We start from the raw sequence: 27,957 nt of genomic DNA, 5'->3' as shown, positions 1-27,957 counted from the left end.
AAAAGAGGGAATTAATCAATCTCCTCCCAATCTGATCAGCAGAGAAGTGAGTCCTTCTGTCTCAAAGGGAAATGAACTGAACTGAAGCTGTTGAGAGGAGAGTCATAAGAATGAAGGGGGAATGGGAATATTTAGCTTGGAAAGAAAAGTGTGCATGGGGTGTGCCTCTAAACATTTCAGTGACTATCTAATAAAAGAACAGTTCAATATTCCATAGGGTAGAGAAATAGATTTAAGATTGTAAGTATCACCTAAAAGGTAACATATTTTGGCTCCTTATAAGGATGAAATTTAATGATCAGAGCTCCCCAAAGATGAGATACATTTCCCTGGAATCCAATGAGCTCAAAATACTTAACACTGAAGAAATGGAGACCCCCCAGTTGGAGTAGGTGACTCTAAGGATCTCCACCAACTTTTTTTTTTTCCTCTCGCTAATTGGTCTCACTATAAATAAGAAAAGTTATTTTTCACCTTTGACTGTGTCTGAAATTAGATTAGCAAACTATGGATAATGGAGTGACTACAGATACTTTCTCAAGTGGAGCAGAAGTGCCTGGTCAAACTAAGCCTCCTCTTCTGACCTTCAGGTATGACTTCCATCTTCTACCTCAAGAAGCTTCTGGGAATACATACAGAAAAATGTTAACTTTTAAAATTGCCAACCATATTTGCTGGAAGTGTTCCCATGTATACCTGTGACAGTGGTAGTGTTCGTGAAGGTGAGGCTGATTAATGAAACTAAGGTGGAAAACATCTGAGTAATGGCATGTGTACTTACATAACATCAGATAGTTTTGGTAGCAGGAAAACACATAAAACTTCCTGCTTTCTTTTATAAATCAAATAATTATGTTAGTGGCATTTTGGTAAATTGGTTAGAAAGTTTCATTTCAAAAGTTTTGATTACAAAGTTTCTGATGATTTTTGTTGACTGGTAAAAATAGGATACCCTGAATTTGCATATTCAAAGGATTGACTTTCTTATTTTTATTGCCAGTGAGGATTTTCCATAACAGAAAAGGCTTGACAAGTATTCTCACCACGACTTTTCACATCCCAGCCTGAGAAATGAGATCAAGGAAAGTGGAGCTTGTCTAATTGCTAATTTGCCAATTCGAGTCTGTAGGAAGTGGAAAATCGAGGCTTTGACTTTACTTTAATTTTACTTTCTATACTTCTATATGGACTGAATTTTCAATAAGACCAGTAATTATTTTTTATAATAAAAACAAATTGTAAAAATTAAACATTTAAAGGTTAGCATTGCCAAAGACCTGTGCCAGTACATAACAAATGCGATGAAGTATAGGCAGGGTGGAAAGTGGCTGAAAGCAATCTTCCCACTTCTATAGCTCTGGTTCCAATCTTGGCTGTGCTTCTTACTAGCTGTATGACTTTTAATTGTCTTCACTTTTAAAGAGTACTTTTATGGTTTACAGACTTATATGATGATAGGGTTGTTTTTTTTTCTTCAGCACTTCAAAAATGTTTTTAAAAAATGCCTTCTTGCCTCTATTGTTTCTGATGAGAAGTATATTTTCCCTTTGTGTAATGCATTTTTTTTCCTTGCTGCTTTCAAGGTTTTCTTTTTCTTTCTGTTTTTTAGAAGTTTGACACAGAAAAGAAGTGTGATTTTCTTTGCATAGTTTCTGCTTGGGATTTGCTGAGCTTCATGGATCTGTTTGATGTGTTTCAACAAATATGGAAAATTCTCAGCTATTATCCCTTCAAATATTTATTCTGCACCATTGTCCCTCTTTTTCTTCCAGAAGTCCAATTGCATGCATGTTGGATCATTTAATATTGTCCCATATACCTTGGATATTCTATCCTGTTTTTCTTCCTCTCCTCTCCTTTTTATTCTGTTTTAACTGGATACTTTGTGCCTACCTACCATCTAGTTCAGATTCTTTCCTCTGTTGAGTCCTACATTCTTCATTTCTTTTACTGTGTTTTTTATTTGTAGCATTCCCATTTGACTATCTTAAAAATAGGTGCCTGATCTCTTGTGAAATTCCCATGTCTTCATGAATGTTGTTGACTGATCCCACTGGAACTTGATTTTTATCATAGTTAAGTTTGATAATTTGCTGATAATTCTAACATCTGTGACATCTCTGAGTCTGCTTCTATTGATTACTTTCTCTCTTGACCATGTGCCACATTTTCTGGCTTCATTGCATGTCTAGTCATTTTTACTTGTATCTGCACATTTTGTATAAAAAAACAGTAGAGACCGAACTAAGCAATATTTACTTCCAAGTCCATGCCATCTCACTTGTGTCAGGCTTGTTGATTGAGAAACAGAGTCAATCTGATAACTGGGATTGGTCTTTCTTGCAACTTTAGTTTGACTTAGTTTACCATTGTCTTCAAATAATTTGAGAGCAGAATCAGTACTCACTCTTCTTCAGGCATGGAATCTGAGTGCTGGGTGAGGTTCTGGAGATTGCTGCACTTTACAACTACACTTCCAGCTTTCTGAAACATTAGATATATCTCTTTGCTTTACAATTCAGCTGTTATTTGGGCTTTTGAGACTTCTCTTTGCTCTCCAGTCCTGTACCAGGGTTTCTGCACCTATGGAATTCTCTCTCTTTCTCTGCCTGAAATGTCTCGAAAAGATTTCTCTCAGTTCGCCAGTCCTACCTTGCTTGGCAGCTGAAAGTCTGGTGTATCTTAAACTCATTTCTCTCAGATCTCCTGTACTACTCTCCTTCGTCTGCAAAGGATGGCTGCCATGCACTGGGAGGCTCCACACACTTAGACAGGATCGCTTTTAGCTCTCCTGCATTACCCTACAGTGTGTGGTATATCACATGCCCAGCACTAGGTGAAGACTCATGGAACAGAGTTTACAGGTATGTGTAGACCTGCCTTGTGGCTGAGGTCCTTTAGAATTATAATCTGTCTCACCAGTCCATATGTGGCCATTAAAACCTAAAGTTTTGGCTGCTTTTTTTTTTTTTTTTTTTTTTTACTACCTCTTTCTATGATGGATTCTTTTTTTTTTTTTTTGGTAATCTGTTAGGGATGAGAGAAGTATGAATATTTTTCCTCCTACAAATGAAATTCTCTGGAGTTTTGTACATTTAGGTTTCTTTTCATTCTTAGCTTTCTGTTGGGTTCAGAAAACTGTAATTTTACAGCTTATCAGGCTTGTTTTTGTTGTTAGAATGAGAGTTGATCTTTTGTGGCTTACTACATCCTAAACAGAAGTCACTACATAATTTTTAGTAAGTTACCTAACCTCTCTGAGTCTCATCTGTAAGATGACCTATGGGATGCTTGTGGGGATTAAAGATGATGTGCTGTATATTCTCATTATCTTTCCTTTCTCCTTTGGATGGTACTTGAAATAGTGCACAGTACGATTATAAAAACAAATTCACTGTGCACTATTTCTTTCTCGTTCATTTAATTGTGTGCTTCTCTTTGTCAATGTTCATCCAAGTTGAAGAAACTGAGTTTCACCTGTTGCTTCAGAAAATCTTATTCATCCTGAAATATACTAGTTTTATTCAGAGCTGTGGCTGAAATAAATGAATAGCTGGCCCTAAAAAAGTCACATACAATTGGATACTGACTCTCAAATATCATCAAATAGATGAACATTTTAATGAAACAACCACAATTACAAATTCATATCTCCAAGCATATAAATATGTTAATAAATACTTTCTATTTGACAGACATCCCCATTTTTTTGAGCCAGGAAATCTGAGCCACAGAGATATTAAGGCGGCCTGCTTAAGGAAAGAACACAAACCACAGCAGAGACTATTCTTGAACATAATTTTACTGTCTTGATTCACACAGCAGTTATCTAGACCATGCTGCTAATTTACACAGATTTGGGATTCCTGCAACCTACTTCTATATAAGATTCATTATTTTTTAAAGAGACAGGAAGAATATATATTAAGTTCACTTCATTTTTTTGGATGAGACATTAATAAAAATGCCACAAGAGTGCAGAAAACCATATGTAAGTGACATTAGGTTATAGAAAAAGGCAGGATACATTTGGCTGAAGGGCATAACCTTGCACTGATAACTGGCTAAAATTCCTCTATGTCTCTAATCCACTCTTCCCATTCAACACCAGTAAACCTACCATGGAACCCAAAATTGAAATGTTGGAAGATATCCAAGGGTTATCCCTCATACTCTGCTTTCTAAGCAAAAAGAATCGTTTTTTTTTTTTTTTTTTTTTTTTTGAATGGAGGTTCTGATTAAACCCTAGCTAAACTGACTCGAGTACTCTGGCTTACATGATGCTCTGAAGGATTATTACTGATGTCATTTATGTGATCACAAGCTGTGTTTACAGCAATAAAGAAAGCCAGGCTCGGGTAGTATTAATAGCCCTACTAATTACACTACTATAAAAGGTTTATGGATGGTATAAATTCCTATATTATTATCCAATGCTCTAGCAGTGGCATTCTTCCAGAGGAAGGTATCACAGGGCTCATTTGTTTTCCCCTTTTTTGCACTAATTCATGAGAAGAAGAAACAAGAGACTATATGAAAGAAAGAAGAAAAGGAGTCCACTGGGACACACTCTTACACCAAGATCATTATGATTTCACATTTTTACTTTAGGACTTAAAAGTTATTTCATGTTGCCAATAAACATATAAAAGGAAGCTCATTTTACTGGTAATTAAGGAAATGAAATATAAAACAATAAAATATTCTTCACCTTTCAGACTGACCAGAAAATTACTGATAATATTCAACAGTGACAGTTAAGTGGGGAAATAGGTACTCTTGAATACCGAGAATAGGCTTTTGAATTAGTAATGTTCTTTTTGGGGAAAGACTGTGAAGGGGAATTTTTATTAATATTTAGAATGCCCGTTGACTCAGAATTTATTTTTAGAAATGTAAACAAGATACACTCACATGTATACAAAGATATACCTAAAATATGTTTTCTATAAAAATGGATGGAATAATTCAAAATTGGAAACAATTTGTATGACCACTAACTGTGGGCTTATCAATGTTATCACAACAACTAAAGTGAAAAAAGTAAGTTGCAGGCTGGGCATGGTAGCTCACACCTGCAATCCCAGCACTTTGGGAGGCCAAAGTTCTTGAGCCCTGGAGTTCAAGACCAGCCTAGCCAACATGGCAAAACCCCATTGTCTCTACAAAAAGTATAAAAATTATCAGGGTATAGTGGTGTGAGCCTGTAGTTCCAGTTACTTGGGAGGCTAAGGTAGGAGGATCTATTGAGCCCAGGAGGTCAAGGGTGCAGTTAGCCATGATCAAGCCATTGCACTCCAGCTTGGGTGACAGAGAGAGACCCTGTTTCCAAAAGAAAAAAAGAAAAAAGAAGAACAAAGAAAAAAGCAAGCTGCAGAACAGCTTGTTTAGTTTCTAGCATTTACACAAAAACACATTATAATTATGTATATAAATGCATATGCACAGAAACATGCCATGAAAGATAAATAACAAAATTTAACAAAGATTTCCTTTGGAGAATGGGATTTATGGTAGATGAGACAAACTATTACTTTAAAAAAATTATATTTATGTCTATGTTTGAAATGTTTATATTTACATAAACACTTACTGTTTATATTCATGTCTTACTTGGGTAATTTAAAAGATTAAAGTAAACTTAAAAATGAGGTCAGGTGTGGCTGGCTCACACCTGTAATCCCAGCACTTTGGGAGGCCAAGGCAGGTGGATCGCTTGAGCTCAGAAGTTTGAGACCAGCCTGAGTAACATGGTGAAACCCTGTCTGTATAAAAAAATACAAAAATTAGCTGGGCATGGTGGTGCACACCTATAGTCCCAGCTACTTGGGAGGCTGAGGCAGAAGAAAGGCTTGAGCCCAGGAGGCAAAGGTTGCAGTGAGCCCAAATTGCACCACTGCACTCCAGCCTGGGTGACAGAGCCATACCCTATCTCAAAGAAAAATAAAAAGAAAATGGTTATAATGTTATCACCTCAAATATAGTCTCAGAGTCTCTTGGCTCTCCACGGCTTCTTTGTAGAACTTAGCATATAAACATATTAGCAAGTGGACATATTAGCATGTTATATCTATTCTATAAAGTGGGCATGTGCCTTAGAAGCAGTCCAACAAATAGATTTGATTCAAATATTTTTTATTAAGGAGATCTTTCCATTTATTTTAACTCTCAATCAAATCGGATTGATTTTAATTGGAAGTTCTATATAAGAGATGAATGGGGTTCTTTGAATTTAGCAAAAATGCTGAATAAAGAGCGCAATATCAATCAAAATTACTTGTTATAAAATTTGTGCCTGAAATATTGTTTATTTGCTTTTTTACATTAGGATCAAAGTTTCCCACTCTGAAATCCAAGGCAAGTTGGCCTGCATTTTAGAAGACACTCTGCTCAAAGAACAAAAATTAGCATAGTACATCTTTGGCCTCCTTTCCTCAACTAGACAGGCTAATTAGAAAGCAGGTATAGCAACATCCTAGTACCTTGATTTTGAGTTTCTTTGAATCCTTATTAAAAGATCTTATTTTGGCTCACAGAATAGAGCACAGAAGTACATGTTGATTTGATTTCAATAGAAATGGAAAATAATCACTTTTTATTAACCAATTCCTCCTGTGTTTTTTTTTAAATCCTGATTTCAATTTATATCATAAATGATGAAAGGTTTACATGGTCATCCAGTGCCTATAATGTTTTAAAAGAGGGATTATTGGGATGAAGGTGGGCAGGTATCAGAGACAGAAAGCAGTTCAAAGGTGGTAGCAGCAGTCCAGGTAAGACGCAATGGGTGGCTTGGCTGGGGGCAGTGATAGGGCTGATGTGGATCGAGAGAACGCATCTGTAAGGGTCTCATAGTGTTGGGAACACAGCTCAATAGATCATCATGAAATTTAACTGAAGACAACTGTACATCAGTCAATATGTTCTTCAACCAAATTAATCTCCAACCAGAGATAATGTGGGTTCTTTAAGTTCGTTTGTTGAGTTTGCTTAAATGTTAGCCATGGGAGGCTGCATAGATATATGGGAGATATTTGTGGTGGGGTTGTAGAGACCTTCTCTGGGGGAAAATTCCCTTTATGCTTTGCAGGTGAAGCCATGAATAGATTTTGCTCATAAATTTTGGTATAAGATTAATAGGACACAATAATGTTTCCTTCAAAGGAATGACCATTGCTACATTTGGTTGGAATATTTACCTGTGATACTTTCTGAAAACACATTAGGACTAGTGGAAATTGTGCATATTGCGATGTTGCTATCAGAGGCACCATTAATTTACTCCTCTAGAATACTATGAAATGGTAATCGAATACTCTGAAAGATGTGAAGAACATTTGCTGAATGGAGCATGCTGCATACTCAGAAAATGAGATGAGCTAGTTGGTTAAAAAATTGATATTTTGCTCTCTCTTCCTGCCCCTCTGCAGATGCTAACAGTCCCAGTGAGTTGTTGTATATCTTTGTTCTCTGTCAGATACTAGGATAAAGCCCATGAACCCTGATATCTTCCACCGTGTTTTCACTTGGTCACTTTATAACATAAGATTATAGTGGCTTTCTAATATTTTATGGGGCTTGTTAGAAATTTCAAAAGAGTTTAAATTCAGTATACCAGCAAGGGCTGAAAGTATATTCCCAAATCACCAGGAAAAGGAGTAAAGCCAGTTTGCCATTACATAGAGGGTCATTTGGGTCTGAAGTCACTTGCTGTAGACCATTGACCTATATATAACTGCTCGTAAAGGAAGACGAGACAGTTAAGAGTCTTGGAAGTGACTCATATCCCTTATCTGCATTTTCACTCTCCATGGTTTCAGTTATCCATCATTAACCACCGTCTGAAAATAAGTGAGTACAGTACAATAAGGTATTTTGAGAGGGAGACCATATTCACATAACTTTTATTACAGTATATTGTTATAATTGTTCTATTTTATTATGTTATTTTTGTTACTGTGCCTAATTTATAAGTTAAACTTTACCATAGGTATTCCTGTATGTATAGGAAAAAACATAATATATATATAAGGTTCTCTACTATATGCTGTTTTAGGCATCCATTGGGGGTCTTAGGATGTATTCCATGAGAATAAGGGGGGAATATTATAGTTATCAAAATAGCCTTCTGGTCGAGTTCATAGAAGTCCAGCAACCAAGAAGCGGCCACAACTAAGTCTAAATAAAGGAAGTGGATGATGTCTGTGCAGTATTCTCCAAGAGAGACAGTTGGGGCAAGAGGTGAGGGGAAGATAGCGCAGGGACTGGAAGAACAGAAGCTGCTCTTCTTAATGCAAAGTCAGGGTCCCTTTGCACAAAATCCCTTTGCATGTGAACCATTGAAGAAAGGCTAAGGGGAAGCTATGAAACAGCAAACTATTGATTCTAGTGGTTATAATGAATTATTCTGCTGTCAATAAGTGGGGAAGACAGGACTGGAGCTGGATGGAGAGAAGAGTGGTGAAGCGGATGACAGAGAGGTTCAGTTATGTGCTATATAATGATGTTTTGGTCAACGACTGACTGTGTATACAATCGTGGTCCTACAAAATGTTAGTGGAGCTGAGAAATTCCTACTGCCTAGTGATGTCATAGCTATCATAACATCATAATGAAATTACTTAATTTTTAAATAAGTTTAGTGTAGTCTAAGTGCACAGTGTCTATAAAATCTACAGTAGGGTACAGTAATGTCTTAGGCCTTCACATTCACTCGCCACTCACTCAGCCAGAGCAATTTCCAGCCTTGCAAGCACCATTCATAGTAACTGCTCTATATAGGTGTACACTTTTTATTTTTATACCATATTTTACTGTACCTTTAGTATATTTAGATATATTTAGATACACAAATATATACTCATTATTGTGTTACAATTGTCTACAGTATTTGGTACAGTAAGTAACATGCTGTACAAGTTTGTACCCCAGGAGCAATAGGCTTTACCATATAGGCTAACCATGAAGCCTAGGTGTGTAGTAGGCTATACCATCTAGGTTTGTGTAAGTACACTCTATGATGTTTGCACAATGACGAAATCACCTAAAGATATATTTCTCAGAAGATATCCCTACATTAAGTGAGGCATGACTGTAAATGCTTTTGCAGTTAAAGTTTGGTGAAGATAATGGAAAGGGTGGCCCTCAGATTTGTACTCTTGCAGTTACAGGGACTCTTTACTCGTCACTCACCTCCTCTTATCTGTGAACTTGGAGGAGGTAGGAGAAGGGAGATCATCTTTACTCAATCAGGGATCCTTCACACCTCATAGCACAGTGACTGACAGACGAAGAAAGCCTCCCGAAGGCACTTGCTGAATAAATGAATAGTGAATGAAATAAAGAACGAGTGAATTCATGAAGAAAGAAATAAGGGACTGAGGAACTGAAATTTATATAAGAGAAGTCTGACTAAGACGTAATCAGGTTGGAGCCTTCTGGAAGGTTCTATATAAAGCAATCATGGGCAGAACTAAAAGTATAAAACTCTTCAGAACTAAAAGTATAAAACTCAAGTTGCATCCTTGGCTTGTGTACCAGGTTGGCTCCTTCAGTTAAGAGACACTCTCAGTATAGGAACACATTCACCAATGACTTTGCTTTTGGGTGTCTAAATTACTCAACACATCTGAGGTCTAAACAATAGAAAACAGGGGTTGAGACTTAATAAGTTTCCACGTAGTAAATAACTTACAATTTTTAACAGTGCAGAGACTTCTACATTTATGTCACTTACATAAGCTATGCCCACACATTTCTCTGTTGAAAAGAAGTTACTTACCAAGTTCCTTAACTTTATTTTTAGAAGGTGAGTTCTTCACTTGCTTTTGAATGATCTAACTTAGTTTCTTTTAGCCTAACAAAAGTTTAAAATCAATAGCTTGTTTAAAGCTGTGCTATAATCATCCCAAGTTTAACACTGCACAGCTGGAAATTTCGACCTCATCAAATGACATCCACTAAGCCAAACGTTGAAATCTGCTTGTAGGTATAGAACCTGCTGCTTTGAATTTGGTAAGGCCCCAGTAGTCCATTGAGTTTGTCCACAGCCTACTCCTCCAGCTCAGCAATGGCAGAGCAACAGCTCCATGATCTGTGATATGGTGGCCTTCTCCTCTTCTCAAATGATACCCTAGTGGCCACTTCTCCACCAGAAGTGGCTTTGTAGCCTCCAACGCTTTGTGTTCTCTCAGAGCATTTTGCAACTCATTTTTTTTAATCTTGCATTATTTTTAAGTGTTTTCCTCTCCCCACCCTGATTTTATTTTCCAACTCTGAAATAGAGCATTCTTACCTTGCCTAAAAATGGGAGCCCAATTTCTTTTAATGACCTCATCTAAGGATAGTTCTTGTCTTTGGAGAAGTTCATTAGTAAGGCCAGATCTCCATTTACAGAGTTCTTACTGTGGTTTCCATTGTGATGGCCTTAACAGGGATGTGTTGTTCATTGATTATTCCAAATAATTGGTGGAGATTTGGAATTCTGGTTATAAACAGTGACCCAATTTTCCCTCTGGTAATGCCTCTGAAGATTTCTACTGTTGTAATGATAGGGTCTTCCAAAGTATCTATGGCTCCCGTGCCCAAACCTGATTCCTTGCTGGAAGTTATCAGGGGCAAGAATGCCATCCTGTCCTGGCTTTGGCCAAATCACACTTCTTTTTCCTCACGTTCTGCAGCTGGCATGTACCTCGGTCAGCAGGCCAAATGGAAATTAGGTGTTCCCAGCTGCTTTGGAGCTGCACTGCTTTCTGTATGGTATGTACATTCAGTTGGTTGCAGTTTACAATGCATTCTATGTGTATTGTGGAAGAGAAAATACTCAGGAAAGAAGGTGGTCAAGCTTCATTTACAGCATGTTTTATTTTGATTGGTACCCTAGTGCTCTGAGCCTTTTCTTGAGCAAAGAATAGTAACTTGGGAGTGTTTTACTCCAGACACGACTGAAACAGAATCTGGATCTTCTCTGCAATGTCTGGATTTGTAATAAAAGTTCTGTCTCAGTCAAGGGAGTAGAAATGCTTTTCTTCCCATTTTCCCCCATTTGTCTATTAGTTAAGCCTGTGTGAGAAGGAAAAAGCTGGGGTGAAGAGAGGAAATGTGAGAAGAGCTAGAAAACACACACACACAAACAAGGGGAGAGAAAGGGTGGGAAGTAATTCTGCCTTAAGGTTTCTCAGTCCTGATGAAAACTCTAGAACAAGCACTGGCCTACGAAATTGTTTTCTCCACTTCTTCCTTTGGCAACCCTCCCTTCCCCTTTCTAATCTCTCATAGCTTGGACCATCTAGGTGCAGTTATGCCTAAAAGTCCAAGGGTGGCTCTGGCTCCTTCTGAACAAAGATTTGGGGTTCCATTTTTCCTCTTGGCTTAGCTTTCTCAGGCAGAAAATCTCCGACTCTATACCCTGGGGGAGGGGCCTCTGAGCTTGTGCATTTAGGAATTAGTCATGGGCTAGTATAATAATTATATCAGTGAGTTCTCTCACAGTGGCCACTGAAGAGGTAAGAAAATATCTAAAACGACTGTTTTATTTCTGATCCTTCTATGAATTACACTTGTGCCTACTCTGGCATCCAGGGCCAAGTGAAGGAGAACATATATGCTGGAACATGGTCATTGAATTTCAGAGTCCCCATGGTAGAATTTATTCAAATTAAGGGTTACATGTATAAAATCCAACTTTCTGAGAAGAATCAATATTTAGCAAGCAAATCTAATGTTGATGATGGCATATTATATTCAGTTTATTGTTTTCTGTATGCCTGACACTGTCCTATAAGTTTTTTATGCATCATCTTAACCCACATGAAACTTGTAAAGAATTTACTATTATTATCCTGACTTATGAAATGATGAAATACAGCACAGACAAGTTATAGATACTCATTAGGGTGACTCAATGACTCTTGAATTTTGATTGAATTGAGAAATAAAAAAAGTCCAGATCCTAATTGTTTAAAATAATATTTTAATTTAGTTGACTTAAGTAGTATTTCATAAATATGAGTCTTAAAGATAGACATTGTCTTAGAAATGAGTAATTAGGCAGTTAAAGACAAAAAAGTGATATTCACTCTATTTTTTGAAGGAAGCTTCAAATAGTAAAACAAAAAATGGCCAGAAACAAATTCTAATCATATTTTGTTTTTTTTGGAGTTATTTCCTTTATGTTTTTCCTCATATAGACCACTGAAGGAGCCCAATCACTTTAACTTGTAAAAAGTCCTAACCCGTCTGCAAACATCACATTTAAATTTGGTGAGTTACATGATGATGCTCCTTCGAGTCCTCAAAAATCTTAGAAAGGGAAACCAATGAAACTAGACATTCAAAAAATGCATAGGCAGGAAATTATGATCCAAAGATAATTATTATGCAGTTCTAAGTCTTAAAGAAAAAAAACTGTTTGCTTCATTTTTTTCTTTCCTGCAAATCTCATGCAGTAGACTGCAATAGTGTCTGCAAGATGGCTAACTGCTGAGTCTTTGATTTAATGAAAACTTAGGGAAAGCCATTCAGTTCACTGCAGGGACTGCTTTGTTCTTCCATTATGATTCTTTTTTAATGAGAAAGATGATTGTAAAGATAAACTCTATTCCTCTGAATTTTTACACTAATTACATACAAAGCACTCTTTTGGCAGAAGGGGACTTATCTCCTTCAGGCAATACAGTTATCATCTTGTAACCACCCTTCAATCTCCCAAATGAAAGATGGAGCTGCGTGCCAGGAATGAGTATTTCTCTATGCCAGCTCTCAGCATGGATAGATGAATGCTTAAAGATTTCCAGAATTAACAGTCAACATGGACTCCAGACAAAACAGGCAGACAGCCTCTCCCCTTGAACTTATACGCTGTTTAAAATAAAAGAATCAGGAAGACATTCATTAATAAAGTATTTGGCATGGGGGAATGAAGCAATGTCTGATGTATAGAGTGTGTGTGTGTGAGTGTGAGTGTGTTTGTGTATAAGTTTATGTAAGGATTCATTAAGAGTAGATGGTGTTACATATTCATGTCAATTTCCTTCCATCTATAAGTCATTTATCGTACTAAGTGATACTAAGAGTTCTATGTAAGATATCATTCTCTTTAAGATTCATACACATTGGCCAGGCACGGTGGCTCAGGCCTGTAATCCCAGCACTTTGGGAGGCCGAGGTGGGTGGATCATTTGAGGTCAGGAGTTCAGAACCAGCCTGGCCAACATGGTGAAACCCCATCTCCACTAAAAAATACAAAAATTAGCTGGGTGGTAGTGGCTCGTGCCTGTAATCCTGGGTACTCAGGAGGCTGAGGCAGGAGAACTGCTTGAGCCTGGGAGGCAGAGGTTGCAGTGAGCCGAGATCGCACCACTGCACACTACAGTCTGGGAGACAGAGTGAGACCCTGCCTCAAAAAAAAAAAAAAAAAAAGAAAAGAAAAGATTCATACACATTAGCACACACACAAAATGCACTATTGGATACTATAAGTTTCATTAAGACTGTGGGAGACTCTATTTGGTGCAGATTCACCCTGTAAGCACTGTAAGCACTGCTTATGTATGGAATATGTGTGTTTTGTATTGTTTGGTGGACTTAAGCTTGATAGCTCATGTAACACTAGGAAGTTCCTTGATGCAGGTACAATTTTTGAGAAGCAGTACTCATTCTTGTCGTCTAAAAGGATGCCACAAGGAAGTGGGAAGTTTTAGCAGCATGTCCTAATATCTCTAAGCAACTGAGGGAATAGCTGGATATTGTAAACTCTAGGCCCAGTGATAACTTATTCCATCATGGTAACCGCCGAGTTATAGTAGTTAATTTTTTTTTTCCCACTTCAGTCAGATGCATTGAAGTATAACTTAGATACAATAAAATTCTCTCCTCTTAAGTGTATAGTTTGAAGAGTTTCAACAAATGTATATAGTCAGGTAACCTCTACAAAAATCGAGATACACAGAACATTTCCATCCTCCCAAAAGTTTCCTTGTGCCCTTTGCAGTCAGTCTCCTCCCACCACTAGCCCAGGCTCTGGAAACCACTGATCTATTCTCTGTCCTTATAGTTTTGCGTTTTCCAGAACATTGTATAACTATGCACTATGTAATTATATACTATGTAAACTTTCACATCTGGATTCTTGCACTTAGTGTAATGCTTTTGAGATTAACCCATACTATTATACGTATCAGTAGCTTATTTCTTTTTATTGGTCAGTGACATTCCATTGCATGAATTTACTGCAATCTGTTTATCCTTTCGTAAGCTGATGGGCACTTGGGTAGTTTAGGTTTTTGCAATTATGAATAAAGATGCAATGAGCATTTGTATGTAGATCTTTGCAGGGACATTATGTTTTCATCTCTTGGAAAAATGCAATTGTCGAGTCACATGGCAAATGTACATTTAACCTTATGAGACAATGACAAGCTATTTTCCAAAGCAGCATTCCCACATTTTTCAAAGCAGCATTCCCACATTTTTCAAAGCAGCATTACCATGTGTATTCCCACATACAGGTGGTATATGAGAGTTCCAGTCGCTCTACCTACTGGGAGGAAGTTTTGCTAGAAGTGGATTCTAATTTTCTTGTGTGACTTTCTCTACCAATTTCCCAGCATGATATTTGTATAACATCACAGCCCCAAATCTGTTCTTCTCTTTTCCTAGACAACATAAGCATAATTCCCATGAAGCACCTACCAAAGATTAATCTCAGAAATCCCTGAGGTGCAGTCTTTATACTGTGGGGGCTAAAATTCTCCTATCATACTTAGGAAGTAAAAATAAATGCAACCTTACAAGAAATAGGAATGGAGATTTGCCAAGTAATTTCCCATAAGGGAGACTTTTTAAGAGGCTCCAGTGAATATTACCTCACCAGACTTAGGTAAGTGACAGTACTATTTCTCCCACGACTCCCAAAGGAGTTATAATTTAGTATTTACATTTGCCAAGTGCTTTCTTATTATGCCCACATGCTAATAACAGTCCCTACTTCTCAGTGATTTAGTCAATGTTACCCAGAGAACTGAGAACTGGGCTGTGAGTGAGCAGAATTCAGGCTTCTGCTCTGAGAAAATCCTAGGTTCTGGTTTAATTCTTTCACTGCTTTTTTTTTTGACTGCCTATGGGAAGCATTAAAGAAAACTGCAATGAAAGTAGGGGGCAAAGATTCATAGAGGCAGAGGCACATTCACGGATCTGGGGAGGTGAGATCTTCAAGTGACTCTAGGGTCTGATATACGGGGAAATGCTGGCTACCTAAGTTTCCAAGCCTTTGTTGTGGCTATCTGATAGGCCTATTTTATTTCACATGAAATTCTCTATTTCTTCTAATTATGTAAGTATTTTAAGTGTGATATTGGTCATGGAGAATTTAGCCTATGTAATTGTATGTAAGAAATGTAGTATTTCTGTAGAGAACAAATACGAAGGCTTTATTGAGTTGGAAGAAATAACAATTACCTCCTAATTAATGCTTCCTCGGCTACCACCCCCAATCTCCTCAAAAAAAAAAAAATAGCAGGATACTTTCTTGGCACAAACTCTCAGAAGAATTTTTATTTAAAATGCCAAGGTTTGTGGGACTGGACCATTGGGTAATGATTTGCATCCAGCTGTACGCGTAGACAGGGCTGTCATATTTATATATTTCTCTTATCTCTTCTGCCCCACTTGAATATTCTGGGTGGAGAAAGGGGATGGTAAGCAGAAGGGGCCAGGAGAGCACAGGTGCTTGAATACCTAACTAACTTCCTTGCTTCAGTCTTCTCACTTAGAATTAACATTTGAACCTAGACCTCTAGGATTTCCATCTGCTAGAATTTAATGCTCAATGTGAGTATTTCTCATGAAGAGTAAAGCATGCAGTTCACTTTTCAGTATTCTTTGTTTGAAAAAAATCAAAGGGATTCTACATGGTGATATTTTTATGAGTGTTCTATTAGCACTATTAGAGACTTGTTTCATTTTTACACTCACACAAAGAAACAGATACATGATTCAATAAATAGTTTAATGTATATGTTTCAATAATTCACTGAAAAGCAAAACACATGCCATACTCATCAAATTGCTTTTAGCTGGAAGCTTGTCTTTTATCAAAATTGGAAGAGCTTGTAAGAACACTTTTCAATGAAAAAGCAAAACTTGCAGAACCAGTCACCAAGAATATTGAAGTTGTTAGTACTCATAACACTCAATGATGGCAACATTTTCTTTTATTTTCAGGGTCTGTATATAAAAAGAAGCAGACACTTATGATTCTAGTCATGCTTTCATTACTGATACCCATTTTTTCCCTACCACTATGAGTTGAGGAGGAAATTGAGGAGGAAAACAAAGGCTAAAAGTGTTTTCTTTTTACCCTCAGCATCCTGCCTTTACTCCTCCAGCAATGAGTAAATTGCTGGTGTGAAAACAAAAAGGAATTAGAGAAACAAGAATGTAGAAAAACGGTAGCAGAAGAAAAAGAAGAGGAAATTATTGCTTATTAAAGTTTTTATGATTTATGTATACTCAGAAGTTAAAAACTGCTAAAAGAGGAATCACGGGTATCTATTATTTAAAAACTTAAAAGGTAGCTCTGGGAAGCAGCACGATTTTTGTCATCACAGACAAGAGAAGCTTATGGGCAAAAAGTTAGATGATACATGTTTTCTTGATAGGAACTGTATCCTATTTTCACCTTTGTCTTTAAAAGCCTGTCACATTTCTTGCTCTTACATCACAAAAGCAAGTACTGGTGGTCTTCATTGGACCCCAGTCTGTCCTCGCCTCTGGTTCATAGTCTCGGCATTTTGTTCCCTGCTTCCTGATTTCAGCTGTAATTACACGGAATTTTAAGAAGATAGTAGATATAAGGAGAAGTCATCTTTTGAGAGTTTCCTAGGCAAATGCATACGTTTTCGGAAGCTTCACTGTACTTTCTTAGTCATATTCCTTAATCACTTTGTATGAGTTGTTTGGATTTCAGGCTTTATTTCAGTGGGTACATTTTAATTTCCTAACTAACTTCTCAAAGTGGTTACAATTAAGCTATTGATGTAACAGTTATCTCTGTTTTACCTAAATTCTCAAACTTGATACGATGTCAACAAAACTACTTTGGTGGAGTACATTTCTTTCTACAAAGTTGTATTTCTGAAGGTCTTTGTTATGAACAGTAAGCATTTTTTTTTTTTTTTTTTTGAGACAGAGTCTCCCTCTATGGCCCAGGCTGGAGTGCAGTGGCGCGATCTCCGCTCACTGCAAGCTCTGCCTCCCGGGTTCACGCCATTCTCCTGCCTCAGTCTCCCAAGTAGCTGGGACTACAGGCGCCTGCCACCACGCCCGGCTAATTTTTTTGTATTTTTAGTAGAGACGGGGTTTCACCGTGTTAGCCAGGATGGTCTCGATCTTCTGACCTCGTGGTCTGCCTGCCTCGGCCTCCCAAAGTGCTGGGATTACAGGCATGAGCCACCGCGCCCGGCCAAGCATTTTTTAAAAATTTTAGAACCATCTGGAAGAACACCTAGCTCCAACTATAAAGAGGGCTAGACTTAAAATTTGCTAAACTGGATATGATATTTTGTAAGGAAGATGGTACCCAAATTTTTGTAGGAATCAATTAATAATCAAGGGCAAACTCAACTCCAATTCATTTTGGAACTTATACTGGAGACTGCTGCTTCAGAGTCTTTGATCATGACTCCAGTGAAATTTTGATAGGGAGAATTCAGTTTGACTTTGAAGTCAAATTTAAGCAAGGCTTTCATAATAACCTCACCCTTAATGCTCTTGAAAGGCTTCTTGCATTTAGCACATTGTTTTAAATGTGACAATCATTAAATTTTAGAAGATACATGATTAAAACTATAAAGAAAGATTTGTTTAAAAATGTATTTCTGAGCCTAACTTCATGCTGTTAGGTGGCCCAGAGTGACAATACATGGCTCAGACCTAACCTGCAGCTCTCAGAGCGGTGAGAAAGGAGAACTTGTGACTGTGAGACTCTCCCTTGCACACACCACACTTTCCATCCTTCCCTCTTTGTTGTTCATTCTTTCCCAAATTTTCAGGTGCCTGACTAGAAAGATTAGTGTGTCTCCAGAACATAGTACTGAATCAGCCTATAGAAAATTAATGTAATTATTATGTTCGTTTCCAGATGTTAGCTTAATGTCAGCCTATTAAAACTTCTAAAGATGAAGCTTAAAACAAATAATCATTCTGAGGAAACAACCAAATGAAGACATGCCAGCAAACTTAATGAGGATCTTAGTGAGCAATGGTAAAAATCTCCAGAGGGTATTTTAGAAATTGATTCTCTCCATCACAGACTGGTATCGGCAGTCAGAATTTCCCTAGCCCTCTTCAGCCTTTTCTTTCTAAAGAGCCTCCAAATTCCTTGCTGCTCCTAGTCCTTAGCCTCTTTCCATTGGTCTTTCTTCCTGTCCACCTCCAACCCTCTCCCTAAATCGTCTATGACACCCTTGTGATGCTTAATGAATGCCAACTTGATTGGATTGAAGGATAAAAAGTATCGTTCCTGGGTGTGTCTCTGAGGGTGTTGCCAAAGGAGGTTAACATTTGAGTCAGTAAACTGGGAGACTCAGACCCACCCTCAATCTGGGTGGGCACCATCTAATCAGCTGCCAGCACAGCTGGGATAAAAGCAGGCAGAGGAACGTGGAAGGACTAGACTGGCTGAGTTTTCTGGCCTCCATCTTTCTCCCATGCTGGATGCTCCCTGCCCTCAAACATCGGGCTTCAAGTTCTTCAGCTTTTGGATTCTTGGACTTATACCAGTGATTTGCCAGGAGCTTTGAGGACTTTGGCCACAGACTGAAGGCTGCACTGTTGGCTTCCCTACTTTTGAGGTTTTGGGATTCGGACTGGCTTCCTTGCTCCTCAGCTTGCAGATGGCCTATTGTGGGACTTCACCTTGTGATCGTGAGTCAATACTCCTTAATAAACTCCCTTTCATATATACATCTATCCTATTAGTCCTGTGGCTCTAGAGAACTCTGACTAATACAATCGTCCTGACCGCACAGTGGTATCTTGCTACATCTTACACCGAGGGCTGGTCTCCTATTCAGGGTTTTGAAATTCAAAGGAAAAAAACCTCTCCTTTTGTTCAAAAGGGTCTCCGCTCCCTCCTCCTGCCTTCCCTGCACCTCACAAGGAGAGGCAGGGTGGGCCCTGAAGCCACACTGCCCTCACAGCCCTGCCTTGGATGGGCCTCTACTCCTTGCTCTCCTATATCCTCAAGCAGTTTCCTGGGCTGTCAGAGCCTTGGTATTCTCATTTATAAAATTTTGGATAATGATAACTATTTCCTTGGATTGATGGAATAAAAAGGGTAATTTACATACACAGTGGCTGGTGCATTATAAAGGCTCAATAGATGGTACTGTAATTATTAACTCTAGGCATTTTACTACATTTCATCTTCCAAGCTTTTTTAGCCTCTACCTATAAATTATTGGTATGGTTGAAATAATTCTCCCTGCCCTTTAGAATGGCTTAACTTTTTTTTTCCTGATTCAAGTTTTTGTTAAATCCCTGGATTCCTAAAAAGTGAGATGTACAAGAACTCAAAGACTAAATACAGTGTACCGTTTTGCAGTACAGTTTCAGAAAATTTTTAAATCTACCTATAAGCTGGAAGCCCCACGCTTTGAGTTGTCCTGCCTTACTGGACCAAACGAATATATTTCTTATTTTATTTTATTTTTTATTATACTTTAAGTTCTAGGGTACATGTGCACAACGTGCAGGTTTGATACATAGGTATACATGTGCCATGTTGGTTTGCCATCAACTCGTCATTTACATTAGATATTTTCCCTAATGCTATCCCTCCCCCAGCCCCTCAACCCCCAACAGGCCCTGGTGTGTGATGTTCCCCGCCCTGTGTCCAAGTGATCTCATTGTTCAATTCCCACCTATGAGTGAGAACATGTGGTATTTGCAATCCAATGTATTTCTTAAATGATTGAAGTCTCATGTCTCCCTAAAATGTAGTAAATATAAAACCAAGCTGCACCCCGACCACCTTGGGCACATGTTCTCAGGCCCTCCTGAGGGCTGTGTTAGGGGCCATGGTCACTCATATTTGGCTCAGAATAAATTTCTTCAAATAGTTTACGCAGTTTCATGCTTTTTTGACACTTAGATAACACATTTACATCATTCAAAATTATTAGCTTCCAAATCGCACTCAGGAAACATAGCTGAGATTCAATGTCAATAACTTTGGTGGCCTGAGATTTTATTCTTAAAATAATAATGACTATTGATGTTAAACTTTAAAAAACAAGCACTGATAGCACCAGTTTTTCAGAAGTAAATAAAATTAGCTTCTACAATACTTTAAACAAATCTAAAATTAAACTGGAATTCAGTCTCAACTTGTTCATATTTATTCCTCCTATGAGATGAAATCCAGTATTGTTCAAATCATTATAATTAAGCATTATTATTCTGGACAGTAATCCAAATAAATAAATGTAAAAATTAAATACTGATAGTCTTATACATGTTTCCTAAAAGTGTGACTATTAAAATTGATGTACACAGCTATACATGTGTCCTTATCTATTATTAATGTATATAATTGTCTCCAAATGTATTAATGATTTTTTTCAATGCACATTTTACAGCTGACAGCTACTATTTTGGGGAAAATTGACGCCTATTTCTGAGCCATAGATAAAAGTGTTTACACCTTGTCATAGACCCTTTTGTGCTGCTATAATGAATAACATATTCCATAATACCTGAGACTGCACAATTTATAAAGAACAGAGATTTATTTCTTATGGTTCTGGAGGCTGGGAAGTCCAAGGTCAAAGGGCTCACATCTGGTGAGGGCCTTTTTGCGGCATCCTCACATGGCAGACAGGCACAAGAGCACACATGAGAGAGCAAGAGAGGGCAAGAGGGGGACCAAACCCACATTCAGCTGATGGCATTAATCCCATGATAATGGCATTAATCCATTCAGGAGGGTGAAGCCCTCACTGCCTAGTAACATCTTACTTAATACTCCCACCTCTTAATATTGTCACAGTGGCAATTACATTTCAACATGAGTTTTGGAGGGGACATTCAAACCACAGCACACTGGATTCAGTGGCATATCATATGACTCTGAATCATCCCCTCCAGGGATGTACCCTGAGGTTTTTCAACTGCAACTGCCCCTTAAAAAAAGGTTTTCTGGCATTGGCTCTTGGAGGACTTGTTTTATTTCTTTAATTATTTATTTCAAGTTTAAAATAATTTCACATCTCATCTGACCATTTGTGGTAGTTTTATTTTTTTCTTTTTCTGTGATGTTATTAATAGAGTTGTCTGTGTTTACAATTTGTATCTTTCTTGTGTCACTTTCCCACAGAACATATATTTGTCTGCAATTCCCTTGGATTTCTCAGAGCAAGCATTATTTAGAATATCTGCATCAGGCCTGTTCCAAGTTCCAGGGAAACACTCATTTAATTCCACTGAGAGGGTAGAAGTAATGTTAACAGGGATTCAAAAAGTGAGCAATTGTACATTTTTGCCTATACATGCAGTTCCCACTTCTTGCTGAATTCATATGATTAATTTTCTTTGTGACTTATTCACTCATTTTGTTTACTGTATTACTGCAAAATAGAAAAGTACGATCTGGGGTTTTCAATGATCTTAACTGATGCTGTAAGTGATAAAACGTTATCTGGTCATGGCTCATCTTTTTTTTAGGTGTTTGTAAAAGCTATATTCCTGGTGTTTTTATGAGCTTACCTTGTCTGACGGCTAGTGTGGTGGTATAGACCAAGAAGAGAAGAATGTAATTGAGGAAACTCTGGAAGACTGGTGTGTTGGCATGGAAATCTTCTGACAGATACTTGCTAGTCAAGCCAATTCCACAAATAAGGAGGGATAACACCTGGCCCAGGGCCACAGAGATTAACATCTCCCTGAGAAATAAAGAAAAAAAAAACAGCAAAGGTCAGCAGGAAGCCCATTAAAACAATAGCAATTAAAACTTCTTGAGCACTGGTAGCATGCACTGGATTAAGTGCAATTAAATATTATTCCCTTTAGTCTGTCAAAGCAACCCCTCGAGGAAGGTGCAATGATTACTGAGATTTTACAGAGGAGGAAACCAAAACTTAGAGTGGTTAAGGAGTTTGCTCACAGTCATGTAACTAGGAAGTGGCAAAACTGGAATTTGAGACCAAATCTCTCCGAAAGAGCCTGGCTTCTAGCTACTGACCTCTGGGTGCCAATGGTAGTGGGGAGGGTGTGGGGAAAGAACATCATCTTGATGCTCACCATAGTATTAATGAAATGTTTAGTGATGGTGAGAGAGTACCTGAACACTGACTAGGAGGGACCATATTCCCACCTCATCCTCAGGTACCAATAAAGGGAGTCATACCAATAAAGGGAGACTCTTTTCTTTATAGATTGAAATCCCAGATCCAGAAACCCCTAGGTGAAGGGGCTACACAAATCCCTGAAAACCAGAAGGACCATCTGCTGTCCATTCCCAGACTCTAGAACTCAGTTCGCTCTAGGAAGCTTTGATGAGCATTAGGTGTCTGCTGTCTTCTGCTCAAGTTACAATTGCCTACACACTAAAACTGCTGTTCATGAAAGAGATTCAGTACTGTGGTGGTGTAATACAACCTTTCAAATTATGCCAACTTATTTTTTGTGGCGTTTTTCACAGGCGCTGCCCCTATAGACCTCTGTAGCAGGGACTACGGGCAAGGGTCAAGGCGTTCATTTTGCATACAAATAAAATGCCCTCGCAAGCTTTATGGTCATATACACCCACATGCTTTTACACCAAAAAAGCCCCTGCAAATACAAAGCAGATTTCTGCCCTCCCTGAAAGTTGCATCTGACTTGTCTGGTTTATTTACAGAAACAGTAATATAATAGAATCAAGCAGTAGTATGTCTTTCATTAAAAGTTTTAGTTTATTTTTAATTGACACATAATAATCGTACATATTTATGCAATACAGCCTCATGTTTCGATACATGTTCACATTGTATAATAATCAAAGCAGAACAATTATCAGATAAAAAATTTATCATTTCTTGTGGTGAGCACATTCAAAATCTTCTAGCTCTTTTGGAATATACAATACATTATTGTTAACTGCATCACTCTAGTTTGTAATGCAGTATTATTTCTAAACAAAAAGCTTTAGGCAAAGGATTTGTGGTGTTACATATTTACTCCCCCATAACAGATGTGAGTCCATTTTTCTGGAATGAGCACAGAGTCCTGGGCAGTACTTTGCTTGTATTTTGCTTTAAAAAAGAAAAAACATCAGCTATATTTTGTTCATTCCATCTGCTTCCATGAGGAGCAAAAATTGTGGTAAGGCATGTGGGCATGCAGAGAAGAATTTTCTGAGATTAACCTGTTTCCAGGTACTGGCTCCTGACCTCTGAATTCAATCTCTATAAAGAAGCCAAAGACATACTTTTAAACATCCATGTTTAAAATGTCAGTATGCTGCTTAAAATCTTACAATAGTTCCCCACAGAATGCAGAGATCTATAAGGTCTGTGGTAGAACATCTGCAAAGATGCCTGCTGACATAGCCTTTACATTCCTGCTGCTCTGCCCAAAGGGAGGGCAGGGGTCTCTTTCTCCTTTTCTGGAAGCTGAGCTGGTCTTGTGACTTGCTCTGACCAACAGAATGTGGGGGAAGGGATGTCATGTGACTTCTGGGCCTAAGCCTTATAAAGCTCTACAGCTTCCATTTTCTGCCCTCATAAAATATAGCTTCCATGTACTTCAGGTTTGAGAGACCACATGGAAAAAAAGAGAAATCCAGCCAGCCATCACTGTCCTGACATGTGAGTGAGGCTTCTGCGTTCTCCTGCCCCAGTCAAACCATGCCAACATATGCCACCATGGATCAGAGATGAATCACCCTGAAAGATTGCTGCCTAATTGAATAACTGTGAGAAATAATACATGAGGCTGTTTTAGGGCATGTAGATGTACAATGGTTTGTTACATGGCCAACAAATAACGGAAATCATGTCCTAAACGCTTTCCCTCCATTCCCACTACCTCTGGAACCTGACCCTCTGTTTCCCTTATTACTTCTCCATGAAGCACTTTCAGCCTTACAGAGCTACTTGCACTTCAGCGGTGAGATATGGTCTTCTGTGTCTGCATTCCCTTGTATAAGTTATTATTTCCAAAAAGTTCATTGTGCCTTTGCCAGTCTGATTCTTATGTATCTTTCAAGATTTGGCTTCTATGTCACTCCCTTTGAGAAGTGTTCCGTCTTCTCTTCCCTGGAATGCATCTCTTTGTTACTTCTATCTCATTGTATTGAAACTAATGCCTTTATACCTCTCGCCTCAGCTGGACTGTGATGCTTGTACGATGTTCTTCACTGTGTCTACAGCCAGGCAGTACCATTCAGAGGAAGTAGAAAATAGAGGGATTCAAAGACAGTGCAGAGAAGGCCTAGGCAACATGAAACAGTTTATTGAAATAAAGGGGGTGATTAATAAAAGAAATAAAGAAAGGTAGAGGTAAAAAGGAGTACCAGAATTAACTCAAACAATTTCAAAGGCCAGGCGCAGTGGCTCACACCTGTAATCCCAACACTCTGGGAGGCTAAGGCAGGAAGCTCACTTGAATCCAGGAGTTCAAGACCAGCATGGACAACATAGTGAGTCTTCATTTCTACAAAAAAATTAAAAAAATTATCCAGGTGTGATGGCACATGTCTGTAGTCCCAGCTCCTTGGGAGACTGAGGCAGGAGGATTGCTTGGGCTTGGGAGGTCAAGGCTGCAAGTGAGCCATGATTCCACCATTGTACTCAAGCCTGGGCTACAGAGCAAGACCCCACCTCTTATAAAAAATTAAAGGTTTTTAAGACTGCCTAAGATAAGTATAATATCTACTGACAAAAATAATGATAAGGAGCTGGTTTTAGTGGAGAAACAATACATATTTTAGGTATATTGAACTTGAGATGCCAGATGAACTTCCAAATGATCCAGCAGTATTAGTAGCATGGGATCATGCTACTAGTGGGATAGGGAGGTCAACCAGGAGATAAATATGCAGAGGTTATACTCATAAAAGTAATGGTGAAAATACTGGAAATGGATAATATCCCCAAGAAAGGGAGAGTAGGAGAGAAAGTAAGAGAGCCTTGGGAAATATCTTTGCAGAATCCCAAGGTTGGAGGTGGGTGAGAGAGAAGAAGCACATTACTGGAGTTGGAAGTGGTTAGAAGGCTAAGAGGAAGAGCAAGAGAGTTTTCTGGTGTTAAGGAAACCAAAAGGAAAGAGACATTCATGGATTGAATAGTTGTAATACTGAATGTTGCTTAGAGGGTAGAGAGAATGAGGACTGACAAGACATAATTTGTAGTCACTGCCATCCTTTAAGAGTTTTGGTTGAGTGGAGAATAACAGCCATATTGGTGTCATGAAAACCAAGAGAACAGAGAGTTTCATGGAGGGGATAGCTAGTAGTGACTAAGTAAAAAGGAAATGGTGAGAAATTAGAGATGTTGACTTTGCAGAATTTTGAAGAATTCAAAAAATTCATGGAAGGAATTTGATATAGTCACCATGTAACATAATATCAATGATAGTTAAAATAATAATGTTTAAAATGATTTAAAAATTAATTTAGCTTATCCTATCACTGGGCCATTCTTGATTATTTGCATAATAACTTACATTCCTAAATGGAAGAAATATGAATAGAGTTACAACTAATATATAAGAGTTGTTCTTGATGCTGAGTATGTCTCCTGGAGAATGCTGTGTATGGAGTGCATCTCTTTGGGACAAGAAGGGTGAAAACTATTGCTATGACATGGATTCCTGCAGCTCTATAAATTACAACTATAGTGTTCAAAACTTTGGCAATATGCTATGCCTTTCCTGAACAAAATCACACCACAAATAAATGACAGATTAGTTATATAAGAGAATACAATTTTAGTCTTTCTTATGTATACGTGCCAATATAGTATAAAATAGCATTCTATATGCCACACACTATACATGCAAAGATGAACAAGACACAGTCCTTGTCACCGCGGAGCTACAAAACTAAGATTTGGGAGCTAGGTCCTCAAATAACTTAGTACAAAATGGAGCCGATTAAGCTAAAACAACAAGAATAATTCATATTTAGTAAGTTCTTACTATGTGCCAAGCCATGGGCTTAGACTTACACCTACTATCTTAGTTAATCCTCATAAAAACCTTATAAGGCAGCTATTATTACTGTTCGATTTTATAGATAAGTTAACTGATGCTTAGAGAAGTTACACAAGCAGCCTAAGGTCACAGAGCTAACAAGGGGAAGAGTTTGGATGCAAACTAGGTTATGTGGTTCCAAATCTCAACTTTTTAATTATTATGCTATACTACTATTTTGGTGGCAAAAATATACTCTGTGCCCTGATTGAGTGCAAGAACTTATAGCTAGAAAAACCTAAGTGGTTGGTTTCCAGAAATATTCTAGAGGAGGTAAAGACAAAAACAAATCTGGGACTGACCCTCTGATGAAAACTCTTCCATCAAGATATCTGTAATGTGTGCCTTTCAACAAGAGGGCAACACAAGTCTATTCTTGTTTCTTCAGTCAAACAAAACATCAAGTCTGCTGTATTCAATTTCAGCCTTTAATTAATGGCCATGTCATTCAGCTGCTGCTGGTGTGATTTGATGGAGAATACAAATTATGGTTTTATTGGTCATGCTAATGAGCACGACATGTAAAACCGGAAGGAATGAAAGGAACCTTTTATCAGATTAGTTCATGAGTCTTTTTCCTATTGCAGGGAGCTAGATATTGTAGCTATTGGAGCCTGCACATCTGAGCTAGTTCCTAGAGTCACCAAATAAATCAGCAAATAAAAATAGAAATAAACCTAAATGCCTAAATGTTGACATTCTGCTAACTATACCCCCTGCCCTGCCATCTTGCCCTGATCAAATTCTCTTTTGTTCTCTATTAGCACAGGACAAATCCATTTGGTGATGTGTTGTACAAAAATATTCTCCCTGCTCTCTCTGCCTTAGGATCTCTTTAGTTCATTTACTGTTGCCCTATCCCTTCTAATTATTTTTTCCTTAGATAACTGCTATGGTAGATCTGTGGTCATTTCACCTAACTCCTCATGGCCTTATGACAATGTCTTCTTCAGAGACCCTCTATTTAGCCACTCCCTGCTCCCAAGGGTGAGGCAAGTGTCCTCACCCTCATTTCCCTATCACTATTTGCACTCACCATATTGTGTAGCTCATAAGCTCCTGAAAAGAAGGGAATGTATTTTATTCTTTTCTGTTTCTAGTGCCTTGAAGACTGCTGGACAGAAAGAAAACAGATGCTCAATAAACACAGGATGAAAGAGTGAACAAATTTATGAGTAAACAAATATCTGTAAATGAAAATGGCAAAGTCTTAGAAGATTTGGAAGATGGTTGCTTATCTTACCTTGAAAAACTACTAGCTCTGAAAGACAAAAATCATGTTGTTTTTCACTGTATTCCATCTGCCAGTTAGACATTGAGATTAATAAGCTATTTTCTGGTGCTTTTCAGAACAAGCCTGGTAAGGTGCTATCTTGCAAAAATGATGCTAAATATGGTGCCGGTTGGAATTTTGCACAGCGAGCTGTAGGTTATTCATGTAGTATATGGAATAACACACCAGATGCATTCTAACATAAGATACATAGTTCCTATAATTTTAGTGGCAGAAATGGAGAGGAGACTATGATATACATTTTCATCTTCTTTGTTTATGCATTTAAAAGGACATCCTATCCACTTTAAACTCAGAATGACTAGACAATGAAAAATGCATGAGTCTCAAGAAAAATAGTGCTGCTGGAAGCTAAATACCTGTTATAATAGAACTTGTATTCATAAAGACTGACGTAACCATTACCACCGGCACTTTGTTCTGTTAAAGAA

At 38.0% G+C, this 27,957-nt stretch overlaps 1 protein-coding gene across 3 annotated transcripts in view; it reads right to left on the bottom strand.

Moving 5' to 3' along the window:
- Positions 1–27,957, bottom strand: part of SLC35F1 (solute carrier family 35 member F1) — a 415,003-nt gene that overhangs the window by 147,287 nt on the left and 239,759 nt on the right. For 2 of the 3 annotated variants that reach the window (XM_054558780.2, XM_024249202.3), the window contains exon 2: positions 21,766–21,941. In XM_054558780.2, the coding sequence (XP_054414755.1) occupies positions 21,766–21,941 (176 nt within the window). Of the gene's footprint in view, positions 1–21,765; positions 21,942–27,268; positions 27,342–27,957 lie in introns of those variants that run through there. The other variant, XM_063724968.1, reaches the window with a different exon arrangement.

This window comes from Pongo abelii, chromosome 5 (genome assembly GCF_028885655.2).
Source record: "Pongo abelii isolate AG06213 chromosome 5, NHGRI_mPonAbe1-v2.0_pri, whole genome shotgun sequence".
Classification (NCBI taxonomy): domain Eukaryota; kingdom Metazoa; phylum Chordata; class Mammalia; order Primates; family Hominidae; genus Pongo; species Pongo abelii.
This window is presented reverse-complemented; position numbering and strand designations above follow the sequence as displayed.